Here is a 23,537-nt window from a genome sequence, read left to right as displayed (position 1 = left end):
AAGCACCCTTTTAGGCTTCTAATTCAAGTGATAGACACAATCGCTTTACTCGAAAGCTAATAATCAGTCAATGACTGCTGAGATTGATTCGGATCCTGTTAAAAATTTGGAATAATCAGACCCAGAGTCAACCAAAATCGCCCCAAATGCTTCCACGCACAACATGAGTTGGAGTTTCGTAGTACTCCCTCTGTAAAGAAATATAAGATATAATATCATATATTTGTTTACAGAGGAAATACTATTTGTTTAAAACTGCTTAGCAGTATCGACAAAGAGCTAGCTATGGACAAGGGTGCGTGGAAGCTTGCTATCCATGTGCCAGAGCCATGAGTTGGTTGCGAGATCTTATGGGTTTCACCTCTAGCCTACCCCAACTTGCTTGGGACTAAAGGCTTTGTTGTTGTTGTTGTTGCTTAGCAGTGGCACTTATAGCGTATGTAAGGTAATACCCGAGACCCGGCCGATCGATCCTTGTAAATTTTGGGAGCCTACTTGAGAGGTCCTGCATACACACCTCAATCTCTATATAAACATGAGAGCCTAAGGCTGCTAAGCCAGACAAGTAGAGTGGCATCTAGCTTCAAGATGGAGAGCTACTCGCTGTCATATGCATCCCTGTGCGGCCTTGCAGTTGTTGTAGCAGGCTGGCTGCTACACTGCGTGTACAAGTGGAGGAATCCTCCCTGCAACATTGGGAGGCTCCCTCCTGGATCCATGGGCTTCCCTCTCGTTGGCGAGACCTTCCAGTTCCTCAGGCCAAGCCCTTCTCTCGATATCCCAGCCTTCTACAAGCAAAGGCTGGAAAGGTAATTACTTAATTTGAATTAAGCAAATTAATTTCTAGTTCTAGTCTAGTGTAGTATAAACATTGTTCTAGGATGCTAGATCCGCCACTGCCCACCGGATCAAGCAGCTGCAGCAGTGAGGGGATTGACAAATTCTGCACGTCCGTGCAGGTATGGCCGGCTGTTCAAGACGAACCTGGTGGGTCACCCTGTGGTGGTGTCCATGGACGCCGAGGTGAACCGCTTCATCTTCCAGCAGGAAGGCAAGCTGTTCCGTAGCTGGTACCCGGACACCACCAACGACCTCTTTGGAAAGGAGAGCATGGTCTACTACGACGGTTCCGTCCACAAGTACGTCCGCAGCTTCGCGGCCAGGCTCTTCGGCATCGACAGCCTCCGGGACGTGCTCTTCGCTGTAAAACAAGATATTTTGGGAACTGCACAACACCCCTAACCGGGGTGTGGCTATCTCATTATATAGAGGTACCCAAGGGGTACAATACAACGTTACAATACAGAGGCTACGTATATACAGTCTAACACCCTCCCTCAATCTTAACTATGTCCTGAAGTACAAAGCAAGTTAAGATTGCGCCTACAGCCTACAAACTGTGGTTGTGGTAGAGGCTTCGTGAAGATGTCAGCAAGTTGATCCTTTGATGAGATGAACTTGATACAGAGTAGCTTCTGTGCAACACATTCCCGAACAAAGTGATAATCCACCTCAATGTGTTTTGTCCTCGCATGAAACACTGGATTAGAAGAAAGATATGTAGCACCAATGTTGTCACACCACAGAACTGGAGGACGAGCTTGAGGAACACGCAACTCTCTCAACAGAGACTGTACCCATATGATCTCAGCAGTTGCATCAGCAACGGCTTTGTATTCAGCCTCAGTACTGCTGCGAGACACAGTTGCTTGCTTGCGAGCATTCCAGGCGATCAAGTTAGGACCCAGAAATACCGCATAACCCCCCGTGGATCGCCTGTCATCCGGACAACCAGCCCAGTCGGCATCAGAGAAGGCCAAGAGCTCATATGACGGTGCAGGCTGAAGATGCAGACCATAGGCAGCAGTACTACTGACATAGCGCAAAATACGCTTGACGGCTGACCAGTGAGACGTCCTGGGTGCATGCAAAAACTGACAGACACGGTTAACTGCATAGGAGATATCAGGCCTGGTGATAGTGAGATATTGCAGACCACCAACAATACTGCGATACTCAGTAGCATCATCAGCCGAGAGAGAGTCACCATCAAGAGCAGACAACCGATCAGCAGCAGACATCGGAGTGAAAACAGGTTTGCATTTGAGCATTCCAGCACGACGCAACAAGTCCAAGGAGTACTTCTTCTGAGTGAGAGTCAAACCTGCAGAGGACCGTGAAACCTCAAGACCAAGGAAAAAGTGAAGAGCACCCAAATCCTTGACAGCAAAATCATCACGAAGAGCAACCACAAGGCGATCAGCTGCAGCAGCCGAAGAACTGACAAGGATGATATCATCAACATAAACCAGGATATACATCGTAACCTCAGGGCGCTGGAGGAGGAACAGTGATGTATCAGCAGTGGATGGAGTAAACCCAAGAGCCCGAAGAACGGATCCAAGGCGAGCATGCCATGCACGAGGAGCCTGTTTCAGTCCATACAACGCCTTGACCAGATGACAAAGATGATGAGGTCGTGTCGGATCAACAAAACCAGGCGGCTGACGCATATAAACCTCCTCCTCCAGAATCCCATGGAGAAAGGCATTCTGTACATCAAGCTGACGAAGGAACCATCCACGAGTAATCGCAAGAGACAGTAGTAACCGAATGGTAGTAGGCTTGATAACTGGACTGAACGTGTCTTCATAATCAAGACCATACCTCTGTTTGAAGCCCTTGGCGACTAACCGTGCCTTGTAACGCTCAATGGAACCATCAGCATGGCGCTTGACCTTGAAAACCCACTTGGAATCAATGATGTTGACACCAGACTTTGGAGGAACAAGACGCCAAGTATCATTCTGTTGGAGGGCATAAAACTCTTGTTCCACTGCAGCACGCCAATGAGGAATACTCAACGCAGCCTGAAAGTGACGAGGCTCTACATTAGGGTCGCCAGCAGTATGAGCCATGCACGCAGCAAGCCACGCAACCGTGCCATCTGTCCGCTCTTTCGGGCGAAACACACCAGACTGGCTCCGTGTGCGCGGTCGAAGTGTGACGGCAGAATCTGCCGGAGCCGGAGCTGGAGCAGAATCAGCAGAGGTCGTGGACGAGGCCGAAGCCGAGTCCGGCGAGTCAGGCTCCCCGGTGGCCGAGGCAGGCGACGAGGCCGCTGGGCTAGCGACAGCACCGGCCGGCCCAGGGGACGCCCCGCCAGTGGCCCAGGCGAGCCACGCAGGGCTGGTGACGCCCGCGAGCCAGGCGAGCCGAGCGAGGGTCCCGCTGGTGTGGATGAGGCTCGCGGGTCGGGCGAGGTGGCCACTGGCGAAGCCTGCGAGCCGGGCGAGGCGGCTACTGGGGTGGCCGGGTCCTGCGAGTCGGACGAGGCAGGCGAGGCACCCGCCACTGGCGCTGGCGTGGGTGAGCCAGGCGGGCGGACCGCCTCGGGCGACCGGAGAGCGGGTTGGCGGGTGCCACCCGTTATGCATGGCACATGCACGTCCCGACCAGAAGAATCATCAGCGACCTGTTCATCAAGGAGCTCGAGCCGAGCACCGCGTCCAATACCTGCAGCATGATTAGGAAGCAACGCAGGGGCATATGCAACATCCACAAACTGATCAGGCGTAGGTGTAGACACAGGCATTGGTGGTGTGGAAGTGGAAGTGGTGAGGTCAGTCGGAAGTGCACGAAAGGGAAACACATTTTCATCAAACACAGCGTCACGAGAGATGTAGACGCGGTTGGTAGGAACATGTAGGCACTTGTACCCTTTGTGAAGAGAACTGTACCCAAGAAAGACACACTTCTTAGACCTGAACTCTAGCTTGCGCTTGTTGTATGGACGGAGATGAGGCCAGCAAGCACACCCAAACACCTTGAAGAAAGTGTAGTCCGGAGTCTCATTAAGCAAGAGCTCAAGCGGAGTTTGCATTTTCAGAAGCCTCGAGGGTAGCCTGTTTATAAGAAAACAAGCTGTAGAGAAAGCATCACTCCAGAACCGAAACGGGACGGAGGCATGAGCTAGCAAGGTTAAGCCAGTTTCAACAAGATGACGATGCTTACGCTCAGCAGCACCATTCTGCTGATGTGTGTGAGGGCATGACACGCGGTGCGAGATCCCAAGCTCATTAAAAAACGAGTTGAGGTTGTGGTGTTCACCCCCCCCCCCCCAGTCGGATTGGACATGGATGATTTTGTGCTTAAGAAGGCGCTCAACATGTGCTTGAAACTGAATGAAGACATCAAACACATCAGACTTTCGCTTAATAAGATATAACCAAGTGAAACGGCTGTAAGCATCAATGAAACTGACATAATAATTGTGACCACTAACGGATGTCTGGGCATGACCCCATACATCAGAAAACACAAGCTCAAGAGGATGTTTCACAACACGACTAGACTCTGAAAACGCAAGCTGATGACTCTTGCCCTGCTGACAGGCATCACAAATTGTTTCAGCAGTTTTATTGGACACAACTGGTAGATCATGACGATGCAAAATATGTCAAACTATGGGAGTCGCCGGGTGACCAAGGCGCGCATGCCAGTGTGTAGGCGACACACGAACACCACTGAACACCTGAGGAGAGGACGACGTGGAAGAGGAGCGCGGCGCATCAAGTGCATACAGGCCATGGCGAAGACGACCGCTAAGCAGAACGGCCCTCGTGTCCCGATCCTTGATAAAGAAACGAAAGGGGTGAAACTCAGCAAGGACATTGTTATCACGGGTAAGTTGAGGAATGGACAACAAACTACGTGTAGCAGAAGGAACACGAAGGACATTAGATAGATGCAATGTACGAAAGTTGTGTGCAAGGAGAGAAGCCTGACCAACATGAGAGATGCGCATACCTGCTCCACTAGCGGTGTGCACCTGATCATGACCGCGATATGGCTCCTGAGTAGAGAGCTTACCCATCTCACCGGTGAGGTGGTTGGTAGCTCCAGTGTCCATGTACCATGCAGGATCAACGGAGTATGACGGAGTGCGACCATGATCATGACTCGTCACAGCAGCGGCGGCCTGCTTGTCGTTCCCCTTTCCGTTGTTGCCAAGGCCCAGAAAATCCTGCTTGTAGCGACGATGACAGCGAGAGGCAATGTGGCGCTCCAAGCCACATAGCTGGCACGCCTGTTGGGCACCACAAGAAGAACAACACGCCACGGGCCGGTTACCACCTGTGATGGTCGGAGCGCTGCCCCTCGAAGCTGGTGATGAGGGCAGCGCTGGTTTGCCTCCGGACGAAGATGACCGCTGAGGCTTGCCGCGAGTTGCGGTATTGGCGGAGGCGAAACTGGGAGAGGCTCGGCGTGCCTTGATGCGCTGCTCGCGGCCAAGCAGACGGGCGTAGAGCTCACGAGGTGGTAGCGGGTCATCGCGACCGTGAACGTTCTCAATGAGATTGTCATAATCATCATCAAGCCCATTCAGTACGAAGGTGGTGAACTCCTGATCCTGTAGCGACTGGCCGATGGAGGCCAATGTGTCGGCGAGACCCCGCATCTTGTTGAAGTAGTCGGTGATGCTGAGGTCACCAAGCTTCGTCTCACCCAACTCGGTGCGGATAGAGTGAGCACGCGCCTGAGACTGAGAGGCAAAACTGGTGTGAAGCGCCGCCCACGCCTCCCGGGATGTAGCGGCGAAGATGACCAGCGACGAGACGCTCGGGGTGAGCGAGGACTGGATGGCGGAGAGGATGGCCTGATCCTGGGCCACCCAGGTGTGGTACGCTGGGTGGTGGGGTGGTGGACACGGTATGGACCCGTCAACATATCCCTCCAAGTAGCGGCTCCGCACAAGAGGCAACACCTGGGCACGCCAGGACAAGTAATTATCCGGCGCAAGCTTCACCGGTAGCAGATGTGAAAAGTAGAACGGTGACGACGCGGCGACCGGGTCGGTATGAGCAGCAGACACCGGATACAATGCGGGAAACCCGGGAGGACCAGCAGCGTGGGCCCCGTAGGGCGGGACGACCGCGGCCCCGGGAGGATGCGGCTGTGGCGCGGCCGCAGCCCCATACGACGGCTGTAGCGAGGCAGCCGCCTCTCCTGTGTAGGAGGCCGCAGCCCCGTGCGGCCCTGGGTAGGCTGCGTAGGGGTGCTCGGGAGGCAACGGCGAAGATCCATAGGGGTGGCTCGGTGGCGCCGCCGGTGGTTGATGTAGAGGCGGCGCACCAAACGCCGGCCACGAGGATGGCGGCAGCGGCGGAGCACCAGGAGCCATCGGAGGCGCGCCATACGGGTAGTAGCCGTAGGGCGAGGGCGCGGTAGCGCCATAGGCCGGCGGCGGGGCGGCGCCGTAGAGCGGCGGCGCGGCGGCATCGGCCGCGACTGGGGCTAGGTCACCCGAGGTCTCGCCATGCGGGCGAGATTGGATCGGGGACCCAGGCGGCGGCGGGGCCCCATAGGCCGCCACGAGAGGCCCAGAGGCGAGGAACGGCGAAGAAGGGGCAAGGACCGGCGCGGCGGCGGCCACGGCGATGGAGGTCGGCGCGACGGCGGCGGCGGCGGGAGCAGCGGAAGACATCGTGATCGTGACCTAAACTGATACCATGTAAAACAAGATATTTTGGGAACTGTACAACACCCCTAACCGGGGTGTGGCTATCTCATTATATAGAGGTACCCAAAGGGTACAATACAACGTTACAATACAGAGGCTACGTATATATAGTCTAACATTCGCTGAGATGGAGCACAGCGTGACGCAGAACCTGGCCGCGTGGGCCATGGAGCCTTTCATTGAGGTCAAGGACGCCGTGGCCACGGTAATTAGTTAAGGACATGCATGTGATAGTATAGTTTACAATTCCTCCGTCCCAAAATAAATGACTCAATTTGGGACGGAGGGAGAAATTTGATTGGCTGGCTGGATAGCTAGTAGGTACTATAGTAATAAACTAACTGAGTGGCATTCAGATGATATTTGACCACATGGCCAAGAAGCTTATTGGTTTTGGCCCCGACAAGTCAAGGAAGCTTAGGAAGAACTTCGATGCCTTCTTCCAGGGAATGGTCTCATTCCCGCTGTATTTCCCTGGGACAACATTCTACGGATGCATACAGGTATAAGTCATCCATGTTCAACATAATTAAGTAGTTATACATGCTCAATTCAAGCTTAAAACAGCACGTCGTGTTCTTGATGCATGCAGGGAAGGAAAAAGCTTCAAAATGTACTCAAGGACCTACTAAAAGAAAGGCTCAGTACACCTCAGATGCGACACGGCGATTTCCTCGACGAGGTGGTCGACGAGCTCCGGAGTGGGACAGGAACGATGCACGAGAAATTTGCTGTAGATTTTGTTGCCGCCCTCTTGTTCGGCACCTTTGCGACGATCTCGTCAGCGCTTGCGGTCGGTATGAAGCTCCTCAGCGACCATCCTAACGTAGTAGAATCACTCAAGGTAAAGTCTTAATTTGTTCGACTCCTTGAGGTTTTCACTTTCAGTTTTTTTAAAAAAAATCAGCACCAACCGAAATTGAGTGATTTTGGTTTTGTTTTCAGCCAAAAGGCCAAAATGTTCACTTGAAATCAATTAAAAATTTGAATGTTTTGAGCATATTTTAAAAAAATATTTGAATTCATGTGTACTACTACAGCTGCTGAAATATTTTGGCCGAAAGGAAAATATTTCAATGACTGCTGAAATTAATGAAATTCAGTGAATTTCATCGAAATCTCACTGAAAATGAAAACCATCGGAGTAGCAAGTAATTCTTACTGCTGCACTTGACTCGTGTAAATCTTGCCAATCTTATACACTTACTTGGATTTGAACGGTTGAACGACAAAGATTTACGGTAGTTCTAAAACCTTGGTGCAGGAGGAGCATGAAGCGATTCTCAAGAAAAGAGAGGATGGAAGAACTGGGATCACATGGGATGAATACAAGTCCATGGCATTCACTGCTCAGGTTTCACTTCATGCATGCATGTGTACCTTGAATTCACCAGTAATTTGTGATCAATCATGTCCAATCGTACAACAACATGAACTGATGGAAGCCAAACGTTTTCTGCACTGCATGCATGCAGGTCACGAATGAGATAGTTCGCATCAGTAACGTGTCCCCTGGAATATTCAGGAAAGCACTGACAGATGTGCCAGTGAAAGGTAAGGTACCCTCAGCATAGACATAGCACCTCCGTTTTGTAGTACGCACGTGCTACTTAATTATCTTCCCTGACGCAGGCTACACGATTCCCGCCGGTTGGCTGGTGATGATCAGCTCCATGGCTATCCATCTGAACCCAGAATTATATGAAGATCCACTAACCTTTAATCCATGGAGGTGGCAGGTTGGTGACAAATTCCTCAACAACCATCCCTTTATGCATGAATGACCAATCAAAATTCATACGCAGGATGAGTCGAACAAGAGCACTCTACTCAAGAACTTCATGCCATTCGGAGGGGGGACGAGGCATTGTGTGGGAGCAGAGTTCAGCAAGATTCAGATCGCCATCTTCCTCCACACCTTGGTGACAAACTACCGGTAACTGCCGATCATGTAAACCAATAAATCACATTCTCAGCACGAGCTAGTAATTTATAAGACTACGTTGAACAAATCATGTGCAGATGGAAGGAGATAAAAGGAGGCGACGTGCAACGCATAACGGAGGTCGTGTTTCCAACAGGCTATCACATCCAGATAATCCCAAGGGAGGGATAAATTGATTCAACACATGCATGGACGACTCCATTGCTCTTGGTACAACAAAGCACGGCCTACTTTATCCCTAGGGAGCACAAGGACGGATAATCGTACTCCTGCAATAATTGGTGATTGATTTCTCTACCATTCCAACTTCGTAAAATGTAACTTTGCAACATGTGACTACCTCGACACTACCGTGCTCCTTGATGTGTAATTTCTAGACTATGTGTGTTATTTTCTTTTCACTACAAGATATATGTCCATGAATAAAAAAACACCACTTTTATTTAGAAGTGTGTCACGTGTAAGAGTGTTTGGTTATAATGGGTACTAGTGCAGAATGGTGCTATGAAGGCACACCTATGGCACACCCTTGAACCGAACTATGTACGATGCAGGTATCACAAACATTAAAAAAATAAAACTGGGTGCAAAAAAAGAAATGTATGCGATAGTCGATCCATTGTGCACGACTTTGAGATGCAAACCATGCATGATACAAGGCACATAGTTCTGTAGAAATACACGTGTGCAATCAGTCGTGATAATGCACACGATTCCACTTCTCAAATCGTGTGCATTGATTGACAAATGATTTAAATAAATGAATTGTATTGATTAGGAGCATCCCGCACATTGTGTTACATGCACACTGTGTGTAAAGTTTCGCACACGGTTGTCTAAAGGCAACTCATGTGCGATAACTTGTGACAACGCATATGATTGTGTGGTGAAAATTGTGTGCTTTATCAGCCACACAATTGAATTAAATAAACTATGTGCGATACTGAGAATCATTGCACAAGATTCCCTCATGCGGATCATTTGCAACGTGAGTTGCTCTGTTTGCAAAAACGAGATGCTCTAGTGTTCAGAACAAAAACTACATAAGACATCATTGCACATTTTGTTGCATAATCAAACTAAACATTCAGTACATAAGTGACTAAACATCATATAGCACATCTCATTGCATAATTAGCTAAACAATAAACATTAAACTATGGATAGTGATGAGCGACTCATCCTCGTCGGAGAAGGAGCAATGATTGAAATAGTCGTAGTCGGAGTTCTCCACTTTCTGTGCTTCTTCGAGCACGATGGCCTTTACGTTGAAATAATCCCTAGCTCCTTGGAAGGATAGATCCATCTCCTGTCGGCACAGATCGAGTCCTTGATACTTTCTAGCAGTAGAAATCGGTACAGATATGATGCTTGTCCCTTTTGTTCCTTATTGCATGACTAGTTTCATCAATTTGTTGCCTGGTCGATTATTGATACGTCTCCAATGTATCTATAATTTATGAAGTACTCATTCCATATTTACAATAATTTTATATGGTTTTCATGCACTATTATATCAATTTTATGGACTAACATATTGACCTAGTGTCCAGTGCCAGTTGTTGTTTTTTGCATATTTTTTGTTTCGCAAAAAAACATACCAAACGAAGTCCAAACACGATGAAAATTTATGAAGATATTTTATGGAATATATGTGATTTTTGGGAGAAAGATTCAACGCAAGACGGTGCCCGAGGGCCCAACAAGGCAACAGGGCGCACCCTACCCCCATGGGCGCGCCCTGATGTATTGTGGGCTCCTCATAGGTCGGTTTATGCCCTTCTTTCCTTGTATGAAATATAATGTCCTGATAAAAATCCCCTCAAAATTTCAGCCCAATCAGAGTTACAGATCTCCAGCAATATGACAAACAGTAAAGGGCTCATAAAACAGTAGCGGAAAATAGAAAACAACAATGAGATCCAATCTAGGGGAGAGATACCTCTCCCCCGGAGGGCCAAGGAGGAAGAATGGGTAGGAAGGGGCCTTCCTCCTCTCCTCCGGTGAGGCCGAGAAGCCGCTGGGGACATCTCCTCCATCACCACCAACTTCTCCATTCCCATGGTGATGTGTGAGTAGTTCATCCTTGAGGCTGAGGGTATCTACTAGTAGCTATGTGTTCGATCTCTCTCTCTCTCTCTCTCTCTCTCTCTCTCTCTCTCTCCCTCTCTCTCTCTCCCTCTCTCGTGATCTTGATAGGGCACAATCTTGATGGTATCATGAGCTTTGTTAATATAGTGGAATCATATGGGTGTTCTTCCCTCTCTATCTTTGTTGTGATGAATTGAGTCTTGATCTTTGAGGTTTCATTTTTATCGAATTGAATATATTTTGAATTTGAAATGACTTGATGGATGTCTTACATGTGGATACACGTGGTGACAATGGGGTATTCTATTGAGTCACTTGATATATGTTTTGGTAATCAACTTGCTGTCTCGTGTTGACATCGGGGTAATCTAGACATAGAGATTGATACACATTTTCATCCTACTTTCTCCGATAGGAACTTTGGAGTGGTTCTTTGTCGCACGTTGAGGGATTGTTATATAATTCCGTTATGTTAGCACCGTTGAGAGATTACACTAGTGAAAGTATGAACCATAGGCCTTGCACTACTAGGGAAAACCCTAGTAGTAGCGCGGGTTTTGAGGCTATCAGCAGTGCGGGCAGCCGCGCTACTAATAAGACACTACATCCAACTGTTAATAGTAGCGTGGTCTGTACCCGCGCGACTATTATTGACTATATTAGCAACGCTTTTTCAGAATACGTTACTATTAGTTAGCTGTAGCGCTTTCCTAGCCCCACGCTACTGCTATGTGTTTCATCATTTTCCCCCCGCTTCCTACCCAGTTCAGTTTCAATAAACTGCAATTTCCAGATACTAGGTACTAATAGATATCAATTTCATAAAGCATTATAGGTACTAGGTAGTACTACATCCCAAATTACTCATCGTGGTTTTAGTTCATATTTGAACTAAAACCACGACGAGTAATTTGGAACGGAGGGAGTACTAGATAACAATTTTATATATAGTCAACATGCATTTTCAAGCAGTACAAGGTGATATTGATGACGATCATTATATGTAGTTCTAGATGATATCGATGATGATCATCATATGTAGTTCTACATGACATCGATGACAATCATCATATGTAGTTCTAGATGATATAGCCACACACACATATGTAGTTCTAGATGATATAGCCACACACATATGTAGTTCTAGATGATATCAACGACGATCATCATCCTCAAGCCTAGGCGGTGGGTGTTCCTGATAGTAATTATGATGGCCTGTCCAACACGAAGATTCTTGCCAACGAGGAATTTCTTCCACCCAATCGAGTTTAAGTGTGTGCTACCGTCTGTGTCCATGCGGTAAGTACAGATGGTGACGGAGCCCCTTGCGATAAGGCGTAGTCCAGCTGAGCCTTCTTTATCAGGCTCAATACCACAACTCACTGATAGGTTCTTTTGCAATTTCTGAATAAGAAAAATATATCAATTAATAAATAGCCTCGCACATACTCTTGCAAATATATTTTTATAGATTTCTACACTATCAAAAGACACAGTACAACGCATTTGTACTAATTAAGAATGAATTCTACTAATAAGTATATATGGATTATCTACACTATTAATAGTTCATTGGATTCTACGTACACTAATAAGCATGTGATCAGACTCTACACTAAAGCATATCATCGACTAGATTCCAGACAACATATCATTGGACTCTAAGCATATCATTGAATTCACTAAGCATATCATCGGATAATTTGCATTTGTAAGTATAACAATAAAGTGTATATATATATATATATCATCAAATTACTACAGTCAGCATAACATACCATTTCATGCCGATCGACCATAGTACTTGTCAGGCGGGTCACGAATGGCACCCCGACAAAGCCATCACATGGCGGAATTATGTCCCATAGGTTGCACACCTCCTCCTCGCTCAGCCTCATTCTTTGAGCTATGATGATTTCATGAAGTGGGTTCTCATCATCTTCACCGAGTGGGTCCTCATTATCTTGATCATCTTCGTCATCTTCATCATCTTCCACCAGGTTGATATAAATGACAGCCAACTTGGGTCTTTCTGCTCCGAAGGAGAAGCTGATCAACTCATCACCAGTAAGACGCATGCGGGCGAGGAAACGGGCCCATCCATCTCCTCCAATATGCGACATATTGCGTCCTTTCTCGACCTCCATAGTGTACGACCCCCCAGGAGCCTCAAATGTCACAGTGTCTCCTGTCAGCCTGTTAAATTTCAACCTCACATTGCATGGGACGAGCTATGTAAGAAAAGCAAAATGACACAATGCAGTAATGCCAACACTAAAAATAAAATAGTTGTTATATTTCATCTAATTTCTTACCACCGCATGACGAAAACTCGCTGAAAGTAGATGCCAAATAGCTTGCCAGTTGCAAGGCTGCTGGCGCACCTTGACTTGCACAGTCGACATGGTGGTGGTGGTGGTGGCGCCATTTTCCTAAAGCAATATGAGCAAATGATTAACAATCCACTTCACAGAAAAGAAAAACAGTAGCATGTGATATTTTTGATTCTTCTTCAGTTATATTTTCATAGTGGAAATGATCGTGAATATAGGCATCACTTCCATGACAAGTAGACCGACTCCTGCCTGCATCTACTACTATTACTTCACACATCGACCGCTATCCAGCATGCATCTAGTGTATTAAGTTAACAAGAACGAAGTTACGCCTTAAGCAAGATGACATGATGTAGAGGGATAGATCCAATCAATATGAACAAACCCCATCTTTTTTACCGTAATGGCAACAATACAAATACGTGTCATGTCCCTTTCTGTCAGTGGGAATAAGCACCACAAGATTAAACTCAATACAAAGCACATCTCCCATTGCAAGAAAAATCAATCTAGTTGGCCAAACCAAATCTATAGATAGGAGAGAAATACAAAGATATCTTAATTATGCATAAAATAGTTTAGAGACTCAAATAATATTCATAGATAATCTGATCATAAAACCACAATTTATCGGATCTCAACAAACGCACCGCAAAATAAGATTACATCGAATAGATATCCAAGAACATCGAGGAGAACATTGTATTGAAGATCAAAGAGAGAGAAGAAGCCATCTAGATACTAGCTATGGACCCATAGGTCTGTGGTAAACTACTCACACATCATCGAAAGGGAAGCAAGGTTGATGTAGAAGCCATCCGTGGTCGAATCCCCTTTCGGCAGAGTACCGCAAAAGGCTTCCAGATGGGATCTCATGAGGACAAAAACTTGCGGCGGCGGAAAAGTATTTTTGGTGTGGCCTCTGGTCTACCGGGAATGTTTGGGTATTTATAGAAGAAGAATTAGGGTTAGAAGTGCCATGGGGGCCCCACAAGCTTGGGAGCAAGGGAGTTCCGGACTAAGGGGTCCTCGGGCTACCGGCCTATCTCTTATGGACCGAACAGGTGGGCCGCTCTACAAGTACTTCTAATCTAATCCACGAGTAAATAGTAAACATGGCAAATACGGTATTGTGATGCAGCAATAGACGAGTCAGCGGAAGCAACAATATCTGAGCACAGACATAAGTTAAACAAGTTTGCCTTAAGAAGGCTAGCACAAACTGGGATACAGATCGAAAGAGGCGCAGGCCTCCTGCCTGGGATCCTCCTAAGCTACTCCTGGTCGTCGTCAGCGGGCTGCACGTAGTAGTAGGCACCTCCGGGGTAGTAGTCGTCATCGACGGTGGCGTCTGGCTCCTGGGCTCCATCGTCTGGTCGCAGCAGACGAGTAGAGATAGGGGGAAAAGGGGGGACAAGGCAACCGTGAGTACTCATCCAAAGTACTCGCAAGCAAGGATCTATACTACATATGCATGGATATATGTGTAAAGGGCCATATCAGTGGACTGAACTGCAGAATGCCAGAATAAGAGGGGGATAACTAGTCTTATCGAAGACTACGCTTCTGGTCACCTTCGTCTTGCAACAGGTAGAAGAGGGCAGTCTGAAGTCCTCCAAGTAACATCACATAACAATAATCCTACCCGGCGATCCCCTCCTCGTATCCCTGAGAGAGAGCGACCACCGGTTGTATCTGGCACTTGGAAGGGTGTGTTTTATTAAGTATCCGGTTCTAGTTGTCATAAGGTCAAGGTACAACTCCAAGTCGTCCTGTTACCGAAGATCATGGCTATTCGAATAGATTAACTTCCCTGCAGGGGTGCACCAACTTACCCAACACGCTTGATCCCATTTGGCCGGACACACTTTCCTGGGTCATGCCCGGCCGCGGAAGATCAACACGTCACAGCCCCACCTAGGCTCAACAGAGAGGCCAGCACGCCGGTCTAAACCTAAGCGCACAGGGGTCTGGGCCCATCGCCCATAGCACACCTGCATGGTGCGTACGCGGTCGAAAGCAGAACTAGCCCCCTTAATACAAGAGCAGGCTTACGTTCCAATCCGGCGCGCGCCACTCAGTCGCTGGCGTCACGAAGTGCTTCAGCTGATACCACGACGTCGGGATACGCATAACTACTCCCACGTAGATGGTTAGTGCGTATAGGCTCGTAGCCAACTCAGATCATATACCAAGATCTCGTTAAGCGTGTTAAATATCCGCGAACGCCGAACAGGGCCAGGCCCACCTCTCTCCTAGGCGGTCTCAACCTGCCCTGTTGCTCCGCCACAAAGTAACAGTTGGGGGACGTCGGGAACCCAGGCCCACCTCTACCGGGATGAAGCCACGTGTCCTTTCAGCCCCCATCTCCGAACAGTATCACAGGTAATGTAATAGTGTAAAGTATATAGTATATGCCGGTGATCACCTCCCGAAGTGATCACAGCCCAGTAGTATAGCATGGCAGATGGACAAGAGTGTAGGGCCACTGATGGAACACTAGCATCCTATACTAAGCAGTAGGATAGCAGGTAAAGGTAACAACAGTAGTAGCAAGGACAGGCTATGCAGCAGTATAGGATTAACTGAAAGCAGTAACATGCTACACTACTCTAATGCAAGCAGTATAGAGAAGAGTAGGCGATATCTGGTGATCAAAGGGGGTGCTTGCCTGGTTGCTCTGGCAAGAGAGAGGGGTCGTCAACTCCGTAGTCGAACTGGGCAGCAGCAGCGTCGGTCTCGTAGTCTACCGGAGATAAGAGGGGTGTCACATCCCTAGCTTCAGGCATTGCTCTAGCCTAGCTTCATGTGAGCATCATGTTTAAATTCAAATGAAATTGAACTGAGGAATTTTGGAAACCTCAAAATCTAATTAAAAGAAGGGCAAGCACCCTTTAAATTGCATTCTGTGAATCCAAAATGCCCTAAAAATAGTTTTGTGAATTTTGGCAAGAGTTATATATCAAACCAAAATTCTGGAATATTTTTAAGGAATTATTTGGTCTCTGAATTTAAATCAATAATCTATTTGAATTTGGGGATATATTCATAATATATAATGAATATGTTTTCAAATGCTTTGAAATGTTTTATGTACTTTTGGAATAGTCCAGAGAGGTAACATAAAATATTTCAGAATGTTTTGGCACTGTATGAAATTATTTGAATTTGAAAACAGTGGCAAAATAAAATAAAAAGGAAAACAGAACAGAAAAATTAAAAGGGACAGTACTTACCTAGCCTCACCCGTGCAGCCCACCAGAGCCGGCCCAGCTCCTGTGCTGGTCCAGCACTGTGCGGCCCAGCCCACCCCGGTCGCCACCGTCTTCAACCTCCTGCCAGTAGGCAGGAGGGCGTGTGCCCGACGCGCGCGCGCACGCTCCGGCCACCTCCTGCTTACCCGCTCGCCGCTGGAGGCACCCGAGGGCGCCACGCACTCCCCCTCGCCCCCTGCACCTCCCCTCTCTTCCCCTGGACCCCGTTCCCTCCTCTGCTTCCCTCCCGCGCACACCACCGAGCGGAGCTCGCCGTCACCGTCGCCGTACCCATGGCCATCGGCCACCCCTAGCCTCGCCGATGCACCCAGGAGCTCCGCCTCGACCCCCTCTTCCTCCCCACCGTTCCACAGCCCTCCGGAAGCCCTGCATCGCCGCCATCGCCGTCGTCTTCTACCTCGGACCCGCCGGCCATCTTCGTCAAATTCGTCGGCTCCGGTGCGTCTCCGAGCCCACTGAGCCACCCTGCTGCATCCCTGTGAGCTTGCCGTCGTTTCCCCTCACCTATCTCTCTCTCGCGCACCCTGTAGCCGCCGCCCCACAAGCACCCAAAGCCGCCGTCCGCCATGGCCGGTGAGCTTCGTGCTCCCGGGGTCCTCCACCTGCGCTCGTTGCCTTCGAGTGCTCCTGACGACCCCAGTAATCCGTAGAGACCCTCAGATGACCTCGCCGTGCCGTGTAACGCCGAACCCGAGCACGCCCGAGCTCCGGCCGCCGCTGCCAAGCTCGGGGCCGTCGTCTCCGGCCGCCCTAGCTGCTGCTGCTTGCTGAAACGGGCGCGGGTGAGCTCCAGCTCCCCGTAGCCGCTCTCCTCCGTCCATTTGGACGCCGGAGGAGCGAACCCGAGCCCTCTGCCGCGCCTGTTGCCACCGGCGACGAACCGCCGGCGTGTTAGGCCCTGTTGACCAGGGGTTTGACCCCCCTGGGTCATTTACATGTGGGCCCGGGGCCCTGCTAATTTAGTTTAGATGCTAATTAAATTTTAGCTAACCCACTGACTCACTGACAGGTGGGCCCTACCCTTTAATTAACCCGGCTAACCATTTAGTTAAGTTAATTAAACTCTGTTAAATCACTGTGCAGCTGACATGTGGGTCCCATAGGTCAGGTTTGACCTGGAGGCGCCCTGTTGACCTGCTGACGTCATGATGATGTCAGGCTGACGCAATAAGTATTTTCTGGAATTTAAATAATCTTAAATGATTTAATAATTTCAGAAAATAGCTAAAACTTCAATAAATCATAGAAAATTAACCGTAACTCCAAATTTAATAAATTATATATGAAAAATTATCAGAAAAATTCAAGGAATCCATCTGTACCATTTTCATGCATGTTAGAGCAACTTATAGGTGCTGTTTAGCACAAATCAATTAAAGGGCATTTATTTAATCACACATGGAGTTTGAATTTGAATTTTATATTCAAACCAACTCCATTTAACATGCTGCTAGTTGCATTAGCTCAAAACACATTCATATTGCCATGTGATAGCATGCATCATACTGTGCATTGCATTGATCGTGTTTCTTCTGTGTTTGCCGGTGCTGTTCCCCCTCGGTAGACGTTGTACTGATGATGTGATCGTTGACACTGATGAAGACTCAATGTTATCTTCAGAAGTGCCAGGCAAGCAAAAACCCCCTTGTTCATTCCGATACAATCCTACTCTCTCGCTCCTGCTCTTTTTTACTGCATTAGGACAACACCGATTCAACTGTTACATGCTGCGGTAGTTGAACCCCTTTATCCCTTGCATAACCTGTCATTGCCACAGTAAATAGATGAAACCCACTAGCATGAGTAGGAGTTGTTTGAGCCCTGTTGTGCCTACTCATTCATGCTTGTTTGTCATGCCTGCTACTGCTTAGAGTTGAGTCAGGTCTGATTCATCGGGGATGAATCAGAGGTGTGTGAACATGTCCTACTGTGTGTGAGCTAAGTGTGTGAACACGATTTGGTAAAGGTAGCGGTGAGAGGCCATGTAGGAGTACATGGTGGGTTGTCTCATTGAAGCCGTCCTCAGGAACTGAGTTCTGTGTTTGTGATCCATGATTCAGTTACTACCATACATTGGGCCCTGAAATATGACCCCGCTCGACTTCTTATTCACCCTAGCTCTCTGTCCAGGAGTTGCAAGTAGTTTCTGGTGTTTGTAGCTTACTGGAGGCCGTGGACAGCGCTGACCGTAGGGGTGGGCTGTGATGCGGTAGGTACGTGGCACGGTGTACCGGATGCCCGTTTGGTATCTCGGGAACCCTGTTCACATCGTTTGGGGCTGTGAGCGAAACTCCGGCCGGATCTCCTCATGGATGGAACCCGAATAGGCGATAAACCTGGACTAGAGACTTGAGTGTTTAGGTAGGTCGTGGTCTACACCCACGTCGGCTTTCGCTTGAAGTCTGCCGAGCACATGTCGTGTGCAGACGCTAAGTGGTGGAAACATGTATGAAGAAGTACACCCCTGCAGGGTTAACCTAATCTATTCGAATAGCCGTGTCCGCGGAAAAGGACTTCTGGGTTGCTTATATCAGTTCATAGACAAGTGAAAGTGGATACTCTAAAATACGCAAGATAAGCGTGAGTGCTATGGATGGCGTTCTCGTAGGGGAACGGGAGCGGATCCATAGTGGTGTATTGCTATGGTGAATATGTGGACTCGTGTGCACCACCTCAAAAGAGTTACATTGCAGTCGTAGTTTAGGATAGCCACCGAGTCAAAGCTGGCTTGCTGCAGTTAAACCCCACCATCCCTTTGTTGATAATGATGCATATGTAGTTAGTTCTGATGTAAGTCTTGCTGGGTACATTTGTACTCACGTTTGCCTATTTATGTTTTTGCAGAGAGACTTCAGTCTCACTAGTATTTCCGCGTGGTCTTCGACGTTTAGCTTGTTACCTCAGCTACGATCTTGTGCCTCGGCAGGATCTGGTAGATAGTCAGGCTTCTCAGCCCTTTTCATTTATAGATGTCTGTACTCAGACATGATAGCTTCCGCTTGTGTTTTGACTTGTATGCTCTGAGTGTTGGGTCATGAGACCCATGTTTGTAATATCTCGCTCCTCGGAGCCTAATGAATAAAGTACTTGTGTCGTAGAGTCATGTTGTGATGCTTCGTTGTATTTGCACATATCGAGCATATTGTGTGTATGATTGAAATGCTTGGTATGTGTGGGATCTGACCATCTAGTTGTTTATCTTTAGTAGCCTCTCTTACCGGGAAATGTCTCCTAGTGTTACCGCTGAGCCATGGTAGCTTGCTACTGCTCTGGAACACTTAGGCTGGCCGGCATGTGTCCTTCTTCGTTCCTGTGTCCATCCCTTCGGGGAAATGTCACACATTGAGTACCGGAGTCCTGTTAGCCCGCTACAGCCCGGTTCACCGGAGTCCTGCTAGCCCAGTGCTACAGCCTGGATTCACTCGCTGATGACCGACACGTTCGATGCTGGGTCATGGATGCCTGTCCCTGTAAGTCTGTGCCGCTTTGGGTTTACGACTAGCCATGTCAGCCCGGGCTCCTTATCATATGGATGCTAGCGACACTGTCATATACGTGTGCCAAAAGGCGCAAACGGTCCCGGGCAAAGGTAAGGCGACACCCGTGGGAATACCGTGCGTGAGGCCGCAAAGTGATATGAGGTGTTACGTGCTAGATCGATGTGGCATTGAGTCGGGGTCCTGACAGCGTTGGTATCAGAGCTTGACTGCCTGTAGGATTACCAAGCCAAACTGGTCGAAGTTGAGTCTAGAAATTCTTTAGTTATATAAGGGAATTGATTGTGGGATGGAACGTAAGGCTCTTTTTACTCCTTATACCTCATGGCCTTCTGATCTGAGTCATCATCTTCTCTTCTACGGGGATTAAGAACTAGGCTATCTCTTCTTTCCATCAGGATCACGTGTTACTAATCAGTAGACTTATAAGATTGTTGGATTCAATGCCTCAGTTCAGTTCCTACTATCTTCTGTATGTTAACTGTTGATCTCGAAACCTTGATATTGTGCTTTTGAGTGGTTATGCCACCATTTTTTGTGAATGTCTCAAATCTCTTCTGAGCATTTACAGCCGTTATGCTGTCCGAGTCATTCCAGGTTTCTAAATAGTCTGATGCATTTGCAAAATCCTTTTCCTCTGGTTTCGATGCTCCTTTATGCCAGCTCAATCACACTAATTGTTGAGTTGAGGTATTCTATTGCCTTGACATTATGTTGGAGTTACTATTATGGCCCTAGGTGTTTAGGGAGTCACCTAGTAATCTAGCAATGTTTTGTGATCCCCAGTGTGATGATTCTGGCTTTTATTCTCGAAAGCATCCCGTGATGCTACTTAGTAGTAGGTATTCTACTCCTGGGTTCTGAACCCGAGATTCACTCTACCCACTTCATGTTGATAGTAATTGCTAGTGCCTTTAGGATATGAGTAACCTTTGCGATAGTCCTCGAGGTTCGTGGTACATCCTTCTTCCAAATACCACGAACTACTTATGGCAGAAGTTCCTCGTTGAACTGAACGATCACAACCAGAGTGCTCTTGATGAGTTCTCCATTATATGTTATGACTCTGCCAGTCCTACCTCTCTGCATGGGTTATCTGGAAGAAATGTTGATCTCGCTCGACATACTAATCTATGCATCCACAACTCAGAAAATTATATGTTCCTTTGAGTTGTCCCTCTTTAGTGTCTACTGACCTTCGTCTATCAATTGATAGTCAAGAGTATGTGTGCGTTCGTTTATCGATGCCTATTACTCTTGTGGTCCATCAAGCCATTCTATTGCGGAATGACTAGGAGAAACAAACTCCAGTACCTCTTCCATATCTAGGATTGGGTCAAAAAAAGTTGTGCTCCACAGAACAAATTGCTAATCCAGCTTTTGTTCTGCTCTATCTTGGAGTATTACCATCTTTAAATCGGGATTGTTATAGGAATTGCACCCCATCCTATGAACTCCTGGTACAGTGCTACTTCTTGTCGTCATTAGTCATTCCTCGGTCTTCGTGTTGATGCAACCGGAATACCGACAAATGAATTGTGATGTGTGAAATCAATACTCCCAGCAACCTCATTGCTTGGTAGTTAAAGGATAATAATTTCATTCTTAGTATGTTGGTTTTTGAATCATCCTTCTAAGACTGATCGTGCTACCTAGTCCTTATTTCGGTGCACCCTTCGATTGATGAGTTAGGATCTTGTCAAGTCCTCACTCATCTGATCATATCGTCTTGCCCTCAAAAGCAAGATTGTTCTCGAGCTTAGTAACATACCGGCGGTTCGTGACTTTCCAAATATCTTCTTGGAGGTGTTACCGGGTTGTCACCTGACCGCTATGTTGAGTTCGTGATCAAGTTGGTTTCTTGTGAACCACCTTCTCTCCAAGAATCGGTGTTAGATATCCCTGAGCTAGTTGGTTAAGCTAGACAACAACTTGGAGAGTTGGAAGATAAAAGCTTGTCTGACTTAGTTCGTTCCAAAGGGATATTCTTGTGTAGTGTGTGTTGAAGAAAGATGATATCTTCATCGATTGGTCCTTGTGATCAGTTGCTGGACCTATTGTCTTATCAATCCTTTGATTTGAGTGTGGGCTATCGTCAAATCAAATCAGTACCAACAATGCTCGTAATGTTGTCTTATTCGTGGTGGATCCCTCGAGCATACACCATTACATCTTTGGTCTGACCAATACTATCACCTTGATCACATAGTTATGGAATTCCATCTCCATGGGAATCTGGATGAATTGTTGCTGAGCCCATTGACAACATCCTTATCTCCTCCATGATGTTGTTGAACATTAAGCTAGTGTTGGAAACTTTTGAAAGCATTTTCTTCATGCTAGCTCATGAAGTATTTGTTTGATGAAAGGAGTGACTTTCTCTTATACACGTGCATTTGGTGAAAGTTGCCGCCGTGAATTTGGGAAAGTTAGTTCTGCTTCCTCTGGAATCATCCCAAGTCAGTCATACACATGTGCGAAGTATTCTGTGGTCTGGAGACTTGCAACCTTCATTCTATATGTATCCCTAGCACACCAAGCCACTGATTGATTTGTTCAAGGTAAAGGAGTTGCTGTGCAAATACTAGTTCCTGCACAAGATTCCTATATCCTCAATGATGGTTTCCAACCAGAACTCGGTAGTGTTTTATTGTAAGACTACCATGTGGGCATGCTTGTCTGGGACAACGTGTTTCACATGTTTGTAGCAAAACCAGCTCATGTTTTGGAGCTTGCTATCGTAGTTCATTTTCTGAGAATCTCGCAACGTCATCTCGTCGATTTGTGTTGCAAACTTTCATTTTTCTTCCTAGACTCGATGAGTCTGGAATATCCTGACACCAACCAGATCTGAGTCTCAGGCAGATATGATGGTTGGAATATTTCCCAAGAACTATAATATTGGTTCCTCGATAACCGGTAAAGTGGATGTCGTGGCCAACACACCCAGCCGGAAAACTTATTATTGTAGTATCTTGTTTGAGGAAGTTGGCCACCTCCCCATAAGGATTTCGTAGGATTTACCTCTGTAACTGTTCCTTATGGATTCTATTGCTCCCGAAGTCCGACCTTTACTTGATGTTCTAGATATCAAACCATATCTATGAATGGGTTACGCTAGCACATCAAGGAGAACATTAGAAGCGGAGTGCTAAATGTCTCTCGGTCGATCATCCAGATTTTGTTTCCTTGGCGTCGCCAAGGTGAAATCTAAGAAGGTGTTATCCTCCTTTGCATCGGCATCTTCCACCGGTATTCATCATGGTAGTAAGTTGTGTTGCCAGAATCCTTGACACAGATATTGGTAGAATCTTGATGATTGTGGAAATGCTCAAGTTCTTGAGAGCACGCACAAGCGCTACGTGTTATCATCAGCTCTAATTGGGATGCTCTCAGTTCCCTCGGCAATGCTATGACCTTCTCAAACAGTGAATTCACTCTCTATTGTTGGGTTCTTCCCCAGTTACCAGAATCATTCCCAGCATTTGCATTTTGTTCCCAGCTTGCACCGCCAATGTGCCATTCTACATGGTTCTCTTCCATTTCCGGTAGTAAGCAAATTCATTCATTACGTTGTCTTCAACAAGGTAATCCACATCATCCAAGTCTGGATATGCCATTCTACCGACCCCCTCCAAACGATCGCTCGAAAATTGCCTTAGGCTGGTTCAAAGAGTTTCAATGATCTTTGAATCAAAGGTAATTCTTTTTGCCACTTAAGGGGATATTTCTATGAGTCACCTTCCCTAAGGTGCATCATTATGGTGTCATGACAACTCAACTCCTCGCTACGTTGACAATCGTTTGCCACCCTCTTAAGCGTGAAATTATTGTCCACCTAGTGAACCTTCGTCATCCGTTTCTTCCACC

General features: G+C 47.4%; 1 protein-coding gene across 1 annotated transcript; it reads left to right on the top strand.

Moving 5' to 3' along the window:
• Positions 1-588: 588 nt before the first annotated feature.
• On the top strand, positions 589-8,639 carry LOC123108597 (cytochrome P450 87A3-like). Its single transcript, XM_044530353.1, has 10 exons — positions 589-809; positions 960-1,193; positions 6,635-6,728; positions 6,880-7,026; positions 7,116-7,367; positions 7,788-7,877; positions 7,999-8,077; positions 8,156-8,262; positions 8,329-8,459; positions 8,546-8,639. Exons 1-10 carry the CDS (start codon positions 589-591, stop codon positions 8,637-8,639), a joined length of 1,449 nt encoding a protein of 482 aa, XP_044386288.1.
• The last annotated feature ends 14,898 nt before the right edge of the window (positions 8,640-23,537 follow it).

The sequence above is a fragment of the Triticum aestivum genome, chromosome 5A, assembly GCF_018294505.1.
Source record: "Triticum aestivum cultivar Chinese Spring chromosome 5A, IWGSC CS RefSeq v2.1, whole genome shotgun sequence".
NCBI classification, from domain to species: Eukaryota; Viridiplantae; Streptophyta; class Magnoliopsida; order Poales; family Poaceae; genus Triticum; species Triticum aestivum.
The sequence above is the reverse complement of the archived record's forward strand: the minus strand, read 5'-3'. Positions and strand labels throughout refer to the sequence as shown.

Excerpts from the sequence above, each read along its gene's own strand:
- LOC123108597 (XM_044530353.1), top strand. The coding sequence starts at position 589 with ATGGAGAGCTACTCGCTGTCATATGCATCCCTGTGCGGCCTTGCAGTT. Across the intron at positions 810-959 it reads TACAAGCAAAGGCTGGAAAG|GTATGGCCGGCTGTTCAAGA; the intron begins GTAATTACTTAA and ends ACGTCCGTGCAG. Across the intron at positions 8,460-8,545 it reads ACCTTGGTGACAAACTACCG|ATGGAAGGAGATAAAAGGAG; the intron begins GTAACTGCCGAT and ends AATCATGTGCAG.